The sequence below is a fragment of the Lactuca saligna genome, chromosome 6 (assembly GCF_052625555.1).
Source record: "Lactuca saligna cultivar CGN05327 chromosome 6, ASM5262555v1, whole genome shotgun sequence".
In the NCBI taxonomy this organism is placed as follows: domain Eukaryota; kingdom Viridiplantae; phylum Streptophyta; class Magnoliopsida; order Asterales; family Asteraceae; genus Lactuca; species Lactuca saligna.
In genome coordinates, this window is record NC_136422.1 from 83,325,889 (window position 1) to 83,339,499 (window position 13,611).

Genomic DNA, 13,611 nt, shown 5'->3' on the forward strand with positions numbered 1-13,611 from the left:
TAAGGTGAGGAGATACAAATATATGAGGTCTATTAATTTTTTTAAATATATAAATAAAAAAATTAATTAAAAAATAAATTAAAAAGGGCACAATAGTCTTTTGAGATAAGATAGAGACCAAACACATAATAAAAATAAACATTAGAGATGATCTGAGTTAAAAAATTAATCAAGTACCAAACACATAAATTATCCAAACCACAAAGACCATTCGTGTAATTTACTTTTACCTTTTCAGTTTGTTCTCATCTGGGTAACTACATTTTTTTACATATCTAGATAACGAATGTTTTTAAAGTGTTTACATATGGTTATTATGAACGGTTATAACCAGATGTAACTTGCTACAATAGATCATAATGAACATTTTCCAAAAATTCGTTATCTAAATATTAAAAAAAATAATAATAATAAATAAATAAATAAATAGCCAGATGTAGACAAACAAAAAGGTCATTTACCATGTTTTTTATTTTGTCGAACGTTGTAATTTTGAGGTGAAGAGCAGAAAACAGACCATCTACTGATCTAGGGTTATTGGTCTGAAAGAAATGAGTTTCTAACTTTGAGCCAAATCCACCTCCTCAACTTTCCAAGAACCCACGTGATAGTTCATATAGCGATTCATCTATCAAACTACGTTACGCCGGAATTCATCATCAAGATTCAAGAATCTCTGTTTTTCACTGCCGCTGCCACTGGAGTTCGTTATCAAAAATCTCAATCTCATCGTCTAAATCAAACGTTAATCCTATCCTAACACTAACATGGGATCATTAGGAACCCATTTCACATCATTCCTCTTTCTCTTCCCTCTCGGCGTCCGGCGCCTCATATCCTCTTTCTCGATCTACCTCAGCAACCCATCGCTCTATCGATCCAAAACATGGTACTTCTCAAACCCTACTTGGAGAAACGTTGACTTTTTTGTCTTCCTTGTTGCCCTCCCCATTGCTTCTTTCTCCCATCTTTTCCTGTTTCTTGCATTTTCAGGCCACCCGACTTACAAGTTCTCCTTCTTGCAGCAATCTGTAGTCGTTTTCCTTTTCTGGGTACTCCTCATTTTCATTGCAATCAAAGAATTTATTGATCCCATCGCAATGCCAGAGCATTTCATATTCGTTTTCGCTGGGGTTGCCTTTCTGATCGAGTATCTAATGAACGGCAAAGGCATTGTTGGTCTTGGTGAACTCGAGTATAGCTTCTTAGGTGGATTGACACTAGTCTGTTCTGCAGCTTGTTTCTTTCTTTCGATTAAGCCATCTGCATATTTTGCAGACTTTTTGTTGTCTTCTGGGCTTGTTTTGAAGGGTACTTGGGTTTTGCAGGTTGGATTATCGTTGTACACAGATGCTTTTGCGTTTAAGGGGTGTGGTAAAGTGGTGATTGCTCCATCTCAGGGTCAGGGGAATACTGATGTCAAATGTGATCTTGAAGAGGATAAATTGAGGGGTATAGCGTTGATGAATTTGTTGTTTGTTGTGCATTCAATTATGGTGTTGATAATGTGCTTTGTTCTATTGGGATTATTGAGTCGTAACAAGGTGAGGCCAGGTGATCCTCCCATCATGGCTCAACTTGATTCTGATAGGATGCTTATGAACCCTCTTCCTGCCCTTGAGATGGACTGAATGCCATTTTTGAAGAATCTTTAGGCCGTTCACAGGATATATTGATTTCACCTTCCTTTACAGATACATGGATACACGAATGTTAGTCACTGATGCTTGTTTTTTCAATCTTTTTCCTTGTAACAAATGTTATTTTGATGATCGATAAATATTGTAAAGGTTTAACAAAGTTCATCTAAATAGTATGCTACTTAGCTTAGTAACTTGATTTCCGTTTTGTTTTGTACTTAGATTCCCTTTACAATTCACATAAATAGAGTATGCCAGATTAAGCATATCCAAGGATCAACATGATGCATGGTTGGTCAATACCTTCCTCTTTGATCAAATGTCTTTCATTTATAAAGTACAAGCAAGGATTGTTTTGTTTTTTTTTGGGAAATGGGATCATAGTTAATTCAAAATTCTATCAATTCATCCCCCATGATGAATTGCCAAACCATTTGACTCTTCAACCATTCCAATATAAAGGATTAGTCAATAAAATAGTAGATAGTAAATGGGTCGGTTTGAAAATAAATGAATTACTAGTTGTAAAATATTATTCTCGTCAGACTTAAACCTAACAAAAATAAAATCAACACTAATAAGAATAAGGAAGAATAAGGGTTCGACCCATTGCCTAATTGCTCGAGGAAAACACTATATCTAACTAATCATGGCCCTTATCTCAAGTTTGCACAACTAGAGATGCATGGATTTGAAATTGGATAAATGCAAGAAACACAACATACTTCCATTGATTTGTGTATTGCATTTTATTTTCATTTCTTTGCGTTACAACATGCTACTTTTTCTTATAAAGGCATTAAACTTTGAAAATCTACTCAATTATATTTGGAAGTTTGTTTTGCATTTGGATGAAAATGCTACAAATATGTAGATTTTAAAAAGTCCGATATTGTATTAGGAAAAAAAATAATAAGAGTAGGATTTTGATACTGTAATAAACAAGTCAATCAAAGTACATTGATATTTCTTGCATTTACTAGCAATAATTTCCATTTGAGTTATAGTCATTGTCAATTGTAAAGAGAGACGAAAGTTGAAAGATTTGGGATACCAAAACTTCAGTTACTAAGATGTCCATTTTTTATTAATGTGTCGATGTTACTGGAAAAAAAAATTGGAATTTTAAAATTTTGTTCAAAGTATTGGGATTGTCTCGGTGAAACAAAGTGGCACATGGTTCAATACCATTGCTCTTGAGCTCATTAATTACGTTATAGTAGTACTTAAGGTATTCCTTGTCTGTTATGCCCATGTGTAGTTTTCGACCAAACAATTGAGTACAACCAAAAAGCTGATATCCACCTTTTATCCAATATATTTGTTTTGCAGACTTAGAAGATCTTGACCAAGAATTTAGGGGTTAATCACCCCTCCTAAGATCCAAGGTATCCATGATACCTTTTATGGTTTAAAGGCTGAAGTCTTTATATGAGATAAGCTTTAAACACCTCGCTTGGATGTACAATTTCTAACCATAGTCAAAGGATATGGGGATCGACATACGTGTGACAACCATCAATTTCCGATCAAGTCAAAGTCAACCGGTCAACTCATCTAACCCTTGTATATTAGGGTTTACACTATGTTACTATTGTACAACTCACTATTTTAATAAGAAGTCATCACTTGGAAAGTTTATTCGTTCAAAAATTCTAAACCGTAATAGGGTTAAGTGATGAAACTATTCGATAAAACATTATTCTATACCCTTCGGGGGCATCTATCATAACGAAGCTTAATGGGCTGTACGAACCTTGCATTGCGAAGCTAAACATCCTAAAAGGTCACAAACAAAGTCTCTCCCTACTATCTCAGGCGGTGCTAATGGTGTGGCGGCTTAACAATCGACGCTCCACCGGGGATTAGATTTATCATGAACTCCACTTGCCACTTATATAATATGCTATATTCTAACATTTTATGCAATGATCCTTTCGTAAAGTCATAGCTCAAAATCATCAAGACTTGGCCAATCCGTATCCGAAACAATTCTATAGATATGATGTCTCTCACTCAAAGTATGTCACACCCCGAAAACCAAAGGCGGAAACGTCTCCGGGGTTGACTACCATGTTGTGTATCAATTCCAATGTACATAGTAATCACAGTAAACAAACATTACGTTACATATATATGAAAGTTTACATTTGTTTCAAAAGTAAAGTTATACAAGATATACATATGCATCATATTAACAAAAGTTGAGACGAGTCTTCCACGCACTCCGTCTTCATCAAAAGAGATCACCGGGTACCTGTCTAACTTGGACCTGAGAATACAAGCGGTTTGAAAATCAGCATAAAGCTGGTGAGTTCATAAGCGGTTTTGTTTTGTGAAAATGTATCGGTTTCCTTTAGTTTCCGAAAAGATTTGTTATCCAAGAAAATCCCATATTTTCCTAATTGTAAGATCGGTTGTATAACACAAAGTATAGTTTAACATCCGAAACTATATAATGAAAATCTTGGGATCACTATCCCGAAAGACATATATAAGATAGCTTGACACATCCGAAAGTACAGGTTTAAGATCATGGGACTATCATCCCGGACTAGACACTAGATAAGTTAATGTATATATGTAAATATAGATTGAAACCATGGGATCACTATCCCGTATAAGATATAGTTGAAGACACAAAACCTTAGGATCATTATCCTGTATAAGATATGGATTTAGAAAGCCATGGGATCACTATCCCGTATAAGTTATAGATACGAAACCATGGGATCATTATCCCGTATAAGATATAGTTTAAGACCATGGGGAAAGACATCCCGTACAAGTTGTAAATACAAACCATGGGATCACTATCCCGAACTAGATACAAAATAGTTTGATTAATACCATGGGATCACTATCCCGAAAGAGATATAGAAATAAACCATGGGATCACTATCCCAAACGAGACGTAGTTTCTGAACCCAAACTGTGAATAAGCTGATATTAATACATATTGTGAGTCGGGTAACCATACTAATACGACAACGTGACCTCCTTGACGTTTGTCAAACGTCGAACGATATCCAGAAATTTGTCACCCTAGGCGTGTCCGCCTAACTGTAGCTAGCAGTTAAGGTGTTGGATTGTCAGTCCCGAATAGATCTATTCACAAATTCCGCGCTCTCCCTCCAGGAGACTCTAGTTACACTTCCGGGGAGGATTTACTGATCATCCATAAAGGGTAGTGACTATCTCACAAACTAGTACTAAACTATTCACAGGGTTCTTGTAAGATATCGACATACAGAAGATTATGAAACATAGTACCGTAAAGTATAGATACATACATGAAATTATCGGATAATACATTCAAATGATACGGAGATAAACTGAAACAGACATAGTTTATCTAATAACTTGGTATAGATATCAGTATACGATAGAAAGAACAGTAAAGACCCCCAAATTATTCCCATAATAATTTGATTAGTTTGATTGTTTCCTTAACTAAAATCCATTTAGTTGAAATCGAGTAGTCATTCCTTATACTCAGCATATTACATAAGGAGTAAAAGATTTTATAGATTTGTCAAAGATTGTTTGAAACACATCAATGTTGTGATTGGAAAACAGTTTTAGTTTGCTTGTATTCCCCCCCTGAAAACATTGAAAACAGTGAAAAAGCCGTAGGGGTATGAACTCACCGGACGAGATACGAGACGGTTTGAATGCTAAGAGTTGATCCGGAACTTGTAAACACACGAGGTTCCTAATTATCATGTAAAGATACACATTTGTATCTAATTAGGACTTATTTTATTCATATGATAGGGACACTTGCTTCAAGTCGCGAAAACACTCTGGTACGAGTGTTTGGAGTGACCCGGGTGGCGTTTAGGGACATGAGTGACACAAGGGACTCGGGAGATGAGTTGGGACATCAAAGGAACACTCCCCTTAGGGGAGTTTACGGCCTAAACACCCATCCCCATGAGTTTACGGCCGTAAACTCAAGATGGGTGGTTTATGGTGCAAATTTGACTTCCAACACTTAGGGGATAATTTCTAGACTTGGTTTAAGGACTTGGAATGATTACTAAACATCAAATAGATCCCTTTTATGGGAGTTTACGGCCTAAATTAGCTCCATGGCCGTAAACCCCTATTTTTCCAAGAAAATGAGGTTAAATGGTGCTAGAACAAATCACATGTGATTGGTAGAATTAATCCAAGGCCTAACATGAGTTTGCAAGGGACTTTTGGGGTGTTTATGGAGTTTACGGCCCATGAAACCCCCTTCATGGCCGTAAACTCTAATACATGGTGCTCCAAGGTGTTTCAAGGTCTAGAACTTGCATGAAAGGACTTCTACAATTCATCTAAGGGCCTTAGGGGTGTTTAGTTTGCATTCTAACACCAAAGATTTTGGAGTTTACGGCCCAAGAACAAGCCTTGGCTGTAAACTCTTAGAAATCCCATGAATGATGTGTTTAAGGTCCTTAAAGTATTTTTGGTTGGTCCCTTGATTTATTCTAAGGCTTTTGGTGGTGTTGGATGGCTTTCTAACACCTTAGAATTGGATTTATGCCAAGTTTTGGGGAGTTTACAGCCCAAGAACTCTCCTTGGCCGTAAACTCATCTAAATCCCCCAAAATTCATGTTTCAAGTGTCCAAATGCAAGAATCAAAGTCCTATAATTCATATCTAAGCCATAGAAGTGATTTGGAAGGGTTTAAGGGCATGAAAACCCTAATTATATGAGTTTACGGCTCAAGAATGTTCCTTGGCCGTAAACTCCTTCAAACATTACAAAAATTATGTTTTACATGTTTAGAGTCCATATCTTGAAGTCCCATAGCCATATCTAAAGTCCAAACTAGTCAAGGAGGGGTTTAAGGGCTCAAAACCCATCATTTTTGGTGTTTACGGCCTAAGCACCTTCTTAGGCCGTAAACTCATATATATTGTCCAATTTCATGATTAAGTGTCTAGTTTGGAAGCTAAACATGCTATAGATTAAGGCTAGGAAGGTACCTTAAGGATTTGAAGCCTTAAAATTGAGTTTTGGACACTAAATCTTTGGATTTTGGAGAGAGGTTAGAGAGAGAGTAGTGAGAGAAGGAAAAAGCTTCAAATGAAAGCTGAAACTCGTTTATATAGTTCCCAAAATTTGCACGCGGTGGAATTCTACCCGATACCAACGCTAAACGCGGCTTTTGGTCGCACCCGATTGAGTTTCCGTCACCCGACGGGAACATTTTTAAAACTTATTAAATAATGATTTTGGGCGAATAACATAAGTTCCTGAGTGCTTTAGACACTCATTAGGATAAAATAAACATATAAATTATACAAATAAATTCCAAAGAGAAATCGGAACGAATCCGATAACGGCGACTTTCCGGGTAGAACGGGTTTTGGCGACGAACAAATTTCGGGTTGTTACATTATCCCCCTGTTAGAGGGAATTTCGTCCCGAAATTCAAAGAATAGGATATAGATCATGAGTTTGAAATGAAACTCGAATGGATTCGATATTTTGGATCATCACTTTCTCAAGTGGAATCGGGTCTCTACGAAGATTTCGAAACATACGATGTGGAATTAAACTTTAGACGTTCGAATGAAATTCCCGGAAACTCTTCGGGACAGACATTTAGTAGAAAGAGCTACTAACTTCTCGTTTCTTGATGATCACAGAAACGAGGAATGTGTAATTCGTATCAGGAAAACTCTTGGGTTTTAGAGCATGAAACAATACGAAAGTTCGATGTCGAAGATCATGAGAGTTAGGTCGAGGAAGAGATATAGACGGGCGACCCTCTCGAAACCAGGATAACAACATGAATGAGACTCTGTCATTCCATGTTAAACGTAGCATCAAAGTATTATCGCGAAAGGTTTCCCATTTAACCGAATGGAATAGAATAGTCCTCTGGACCGAGGATTCAATCTATAGGTACGAAGTTAGTGTTCTCAATCTCATTGGTTAGTCGTCTCGATGATGCACATCTCGATCACATACGAGGAATTGAGCTTAGAAAACGTTCGAATTGATAGATAACAGGTTTCCCTCCAAACACGGGAAATGAAAAGAGTTGCAGGTATAAGAGTTATCAAAGAGAAGTATACCTGCAGCGACAGAAGGATCAGTGGTGGTAGTTGCCTTGGGGCAATTCCTTTTGAAGTGCCCTGCTTCACCACAATTGTAGCAGGCTGGACTGATTCCTGTTCCCGATGATTGGTTCGTTGACTTGACCGGTTTTCTGCAGGTTCGAGATAGATGGCCCTTCTTGCCACAGTTATCGCAGCTCCTTTCGCGACATGGACCAGGGATGCGGTGATGGTAGTTGCACTTACCACACCAAGGAAGACTGCCAGTGTATCCACTGGTGGGAGTTTGGGCCGTAGATCCAACAGCTGAGACAGCAATAGGGGTAGTAGCAGCATGGACTGCTACCGTTTGCTGTTTCTTAGATACCCTCTTGTACTCTGGGCCTTTCGCTTGTTCCGAGATTTCTTTTTACTTTCACCTCCACTTGTGTCCGACTCAGGAGTAGTAGTTTCCTCATCATAGTTGTCTTCGTGATCGATCAAGATTTTCGCAAGGCATTTAGCGCTGTCGTACGTGTCTGGCTTCGCAGCCAAGACATTCCCTTTAGTTGGCTGGGTCAATCCCCAGATGAATCTCTCGATCTTTTTACTCTCCGGGGTAACCATTCCCGGACAGAGTAAGGCCAGGTCATCGAATCTGGAAGTATAAGCTGCTATGTTGGAACCCTTCATCTTAAGGTTCCAGAGTTCGTGTTCTAGTTTCTGAGTTTCGCCCCGAGGGCAGTACTCTGCAAGCAGAAGCTCCTTCATAGCTTCCCAACCCATGGCATTTGCTACAGGTAAGGTTAAGGATTTGACTCGGCCGTTCCACCAAGTCAGGGCTTTATCAAGGAAGGTGCAGGCGGCGAATTTAACTTTGTCAGACTCCGAACAGGCACATATTTCGAAGATTGACTTGATTTTCTCGAACCATCGAGTTAGGGAAATGACACCTCCAGTGCCATCAAAGGTTGTGGGTTTTGCATTCATGAAGTCTTTGTAGGAACCCCCTCTTCGGTGTTCCTGGCTGCCTTCTGGGTTTTGGTGTTGGGGACCACCTCCGGAGCCACCGGGATTCATTTGAGACATAGTTGCCACCATTGCAGCAGTCAGAACTGTTTGAAATGATGCGAGATCAAATTGAGGAGAAGGTGGTGGCGGAGGAGGATTATCGTTGTTCTTCGAGATGGGTCTCTTTCTTGGAGGCATCTTGATCTAAAAAGATCAGGAAAGAGAGGATTATAAGTCCTCTGAATTGAATCAAGAGATATGGAACAGAAGATATCTCATCAAGACAGATATAGCATCATACTAAGCGATAAAGCAGGAAAGAGTTATCAAGACAGAACGTTTTATCGCTAGCGGAAGGATCAAGTAACATCGCGTATACGAGGATTTTCTACAAAGTATTGGCTCGAGAAATACTCCCATAGTATTTCATGGTTCGCCGCAGCGGCGATTCGTTGTTTGATATATTAGGTAAGTGTTAGGCATGCTGCGTACCACAGTCACTCCCAAACACATGTTGGCCGTGTCTCGAATGAATATAGTTGGCCAGGCTATATTGACCCTAGACACGACTACATAACTGCCCAGGTTTAACCGCAGTGTACAACACCTATTTACTTATGTTTTGTTCTACTTGAAGTTACGGATTTCGACGATTCGGTATACTTTTATACTTTTGAAAATACTTATAGTTTTGAAGATACTTTTAATTCAGAGCACTGAGGCCCTTTAGTGTTTATAGTTTTATACCATGTAAGTTTTGGTATACTCTGTTCACTATAAACAAGGGCTCTGATACCAATCTGTCACACCCCGAAAACCAAAGGCGGAAACGTCTCCGGGGTTGACTACCATGTTGTGTATCAATTCCAATGTACATAGTAATCACAGTAAACAAACATTACGTTACATATATATGAAAGTTTACATTTGTTTCAAAAGTAAAGTTATACAAGATATACATATGCATCATATTAACAAAAGTTGGGACGAGTCTTCCACGCACTCCGTCTTCATCAAAAGAGATCACCGGGTACCTGTCTAACTTGGACCTGAGAATACAAGCGGTTTGAAAATCAGCATAAAGCTGGTGAGTTCATAAGCGGTTTTGTTTTGTGAAAATGTATCGGTTTCCTTTAGTTTCCGAAAAGATTTGTTATCCAAGAAAATCCCATATTTTCCTAATTGTAAGATCGGTTGTATAACACAAAGTATAGTTTAACATCCGAAACTATATAATGAAAATCTTGGGATCACTATCCCGAAAGACATATATAAGATAGCTTGACACATCCGAAAGTACAGGTTTAAGATCATGGGACTATCATCCCGGACTAGACACTAGATAAGTTAATGTATATATGTAAATATAGATTGAAACCATGGGATCACTATCCCGTATAAGATATAGTTGAAGACACAAAACCTTAGGATCATTATCCTGTATAAGATATGGATTTAGAAAGCCATGGGATCACTATCCCGTATAAGTTATAGATACGAAACCATGGGATCATTATCTCGTATAAGATATAGTTTAAGACCATGGGGAAAGACATCCCGTACAAGTTGTAAATACAAACCATGGGATCACTATCCCGAACTAGATACAAAATAGTTTGATTAATACCATGGGATCACTATCCCGAAAGAGATATAGAAATAAACCATGGGATCACTATCCCGAACGAGACGTAGTTTCTGAACCCAAACTGTGAATAAGCTGATATTAATACATATTGTGAGTCGGGTAACCATACTAATACGACAACGTGACCTCCTTGACGTTTGTCAGACGTCGAACGATATCCATAAATTTGTCACCCTAGGCGTGTCCGCCTAACTGTAGCTAGCAGTTAAGGTGTTGGATTGTCAGTCCCGAATAGATCTATTCACAAATTCCGCGCTCTCCCTCCAGGAGACTCTAGTTACACTTCCGGGGAGGATTTAGTGATCATCCATAAAGGGTAGTGACTATCTCACAAACTAGTACTAAACTATTCACAGGGTTCTTGTAAGATATCGACATACAGAAGATTATGAAACATAGTACCGTAAAGTATAGATACATACATGAAATTATCGGATAATACATTCAAATGATACGGAGATAAACTGAAACAGACATAGTTTATCTAATAACTTGGTATAGATATCAATATACGATAGAAAGAACAGTAAAGACCCCCAAATTATTCCCATAATAATTTGATTAGTTTGATTGTTTCCTTAACTAAAATCCATTTAGTTGAAATCGAGTAGTCATTCCTTATACTCAGCATATTACATAAGGAGTAAAAGAGTTTATAGATTTGTCAAAGATTGTTTGAAACACATCAATGTTGTCATTGGAAAACAGTTTTAGTTTGCTTGTATTCCCCCCCTGAAAACATTGAAAACAGTGAAAAAGCCGTAGGGGTATGAACTCACCGGACGAGATACGAGACGGTTTGGATGCTAAGAGTTGATTCGGAACTTGTAAACACACGAGGTTCCTAATTATCATGTAAAGATACACATTTGTATCTAATTAGGACTTATTTTATTCATATGATAGGGACACTTGCTTCAAGTCGCGAAAACACTCTGGTACGAGTGTTTGGAGTGACCCGGGTGGCGTTTAGGGACACGAGTGACACAAGGGACTCGGGAGAGGAGTTGGGACATCAAAGGAACACTCCCCTTAGGGGAGTTTACGGCCTAAACACCCATCCCCATGAGTTTACAGCCGTAAACTCATGATGGGTGGTTTATGGTGCAAATTTGACTTCCAACACTTAGGGGATAATTTCTAGACTTGGTTTAAGGACTTGGAATGATTACTAAACATCAAATAGATCCCTTTTATGGGAGTTTACGGCCTAGATTAGCTCCATGGCTGTAAACCCCTATTTTTCCAAGAAAATGAGGTTAAATGGTGCTAGAACAAATCACATGTGATTGGTAGAATTAATCCAAGGCCTAACATGAGTTTGCAAGGGACTTTTGGGGTGTTTGTGGAGTTTACGGCCCATGAAACCCCCTTCATGGGCGTAAACTCTAATACATGGTGCTCCAAGGTGTTTCAAGGTCTAGAACTTGCATGAAAGGACTTCTAAAATTCATCTAAGGGCCTTAGGGGTGTTTAATTTGCATTCTAACACCAAAGATTTTGGAGTTTACCGCCCAAGAACAAGCCTTGGCCATAAACTCTTAGAAATCCCATGAATGATGTGTTTAAGGTCCTTAAAGTATTTTTGGTTGGTCCCTTGATTTATTCCAAGGCTTTTGGTGGTGTTGGATGGCTTTCTAACACCTTAGAATTGGATTTATGCCAAGTTTTGGGGAGTTTACGGCCCAAGAACTCTCCTTGGCTGTAAACTCATCTAAATCCCCCAAAATTCATGTTTCAAGTGTCCAAATGCAAGAATCAAAGTCCTATAATTCATATCTAAGCCATAGAAGTGATTTGGAAGTGTTTAAGGGCATGAAAACCCTAATTATATGAGTTTACGGCTCAAGAATGTTCCTTGGCCGTAAACTCCTTCAAACATTACAAAAATTATGTTTTACATGTTTAGAGTCCATATCTTGAAGTCCCATAGCCATATCTAAAGTCCAAACTAGTCAAGGAGGGGTTTAAGGGCTCAAAACCCATCATTTTTGGTGTTTACGGCCTAAACACCTTCTTAGGCCGTAAACTCATATATATTGTCCAATTTCATGATTAAGTGTCTAGTTTGGAAGCTAAACATGCTATAGATTAAGGCTAGGAAGGTACCTTAAGGATTTGAAGCCTTAAAATTGAGTTTTGGACACTAAATCTTTGGATTTTGGAGAGAGGTTAGAGAGAGAGTAGTGAGAGAAGGAAAAAGCTTCAAATGAAAGCTGAAACTCGTTTATATAGTTCCCAAAATTTGCACGCGGTGGAATTCTACCCGATACCGACGCTAAACGCGGCTTTTGGTCGCACCCGATTGAGTTTCCGTCACCCGACGGGAACATTTTTAGAACTTATTAAATAATGATTTTGGGCGAATAACATAAGTTTCTGAGTGCTTTAGACACTCATTAGGATAAAATAAACATATAAATTATACAAATAAATTCCAAAGAGAAATCGGAACGAATCCGATAACGGCGACTTTCCGGGTAGAACGGGTTTTGGCGACGAACAAATTTCGGGTTGTTACAAAGTACATTCCTTTGAACATCCTTCTTGCATAAAAGTTTCTAATCTAGACATAGATTCTTAATATCCAACTCCCAATATGGAAACATTTCCATATTTTCCATATGACAACTCATTCTTAATAGAATCTTATTTATTCGTAAGAATGTCGATATGGTCCATCCAATACCATACTTCCAACTACTCACAAGCAACCAATCTTCAACGAACTTTGGATCGTCCTTTGATAGTTGTTTAACTATTTTAGTCAAAACCGATTCTAGTCCTTTTTCCCTCTTAATGCGCTAGCCATTTGGAAAATTTTAGAATTGTCAAATATTATAGTATTTGCAATCGATCCTATACCGGAAGCGTATGGGACACGATGCATAATGTCTTACATAAAGATATGATACTTTATCAATCTTCTGTCATAATATTTTATGTGTCACGTTCTCCTAATTTGAACTATGAAGAGGGATGCCATAATCATACTCGAAATTGAGAACACACTATCACTAGTACAAAAATGAGTTATGGTCACACCAAAAAATTGTGACCATATGCCTATAGTCACACTTTTTGTTTTCATTGAAAGTGTCACCAAAGGCCGTGCCATTTTAGGCACCATACGACCACTTTTAAGTTTAGTGGCTATATCATATGAAAAAGTGTGACCATAGCATAAAATTGTGGCTATAGGGTGAAGTTTTTTGTTGTTGTAATCTATCATTTTATCTAGTATTGTGACTGTAAACCCTTTATAGACACACC

The 13,611-nt window shown here is 38.1% G+C and overlaps 1 protein-coding gene across 1 annotated transcript; it reads left to right on the forward strand.

Moving 5' to 3' along the window:
• Positions 1-785: 785 nt before the first annotated feature.
• LOC144999607 (uncharacterized) lies at positions 786-1,800 on the forward strand. Its single transcript, XM_078958736.1, has 2 exons — positions 786-889; positions 994-1,800. The coding sequence occupies exon 2, from the start codon at positions 1,101-1,103 to the stop codon at positions 1,629-1,631; it is 531 nt and encodes a 176-aa protein (XP_078814862.1). The 5' UTR covers positions 786-889; positions 994-1,100; the 3' UTR covers positions 1,632-1,800.
• Positions 1,801-13,611: the final 11,811 nt, after the last annotated feature.

Coding starts and splice junctions, on each gene's coding strand:
- LOC144999607 (XM_078958736.1), top strand. CDS start 1,101: ATGCCAGAGCATTTCATATTCGTTTTCGCTGGGGTTGCCTTTCTGATC.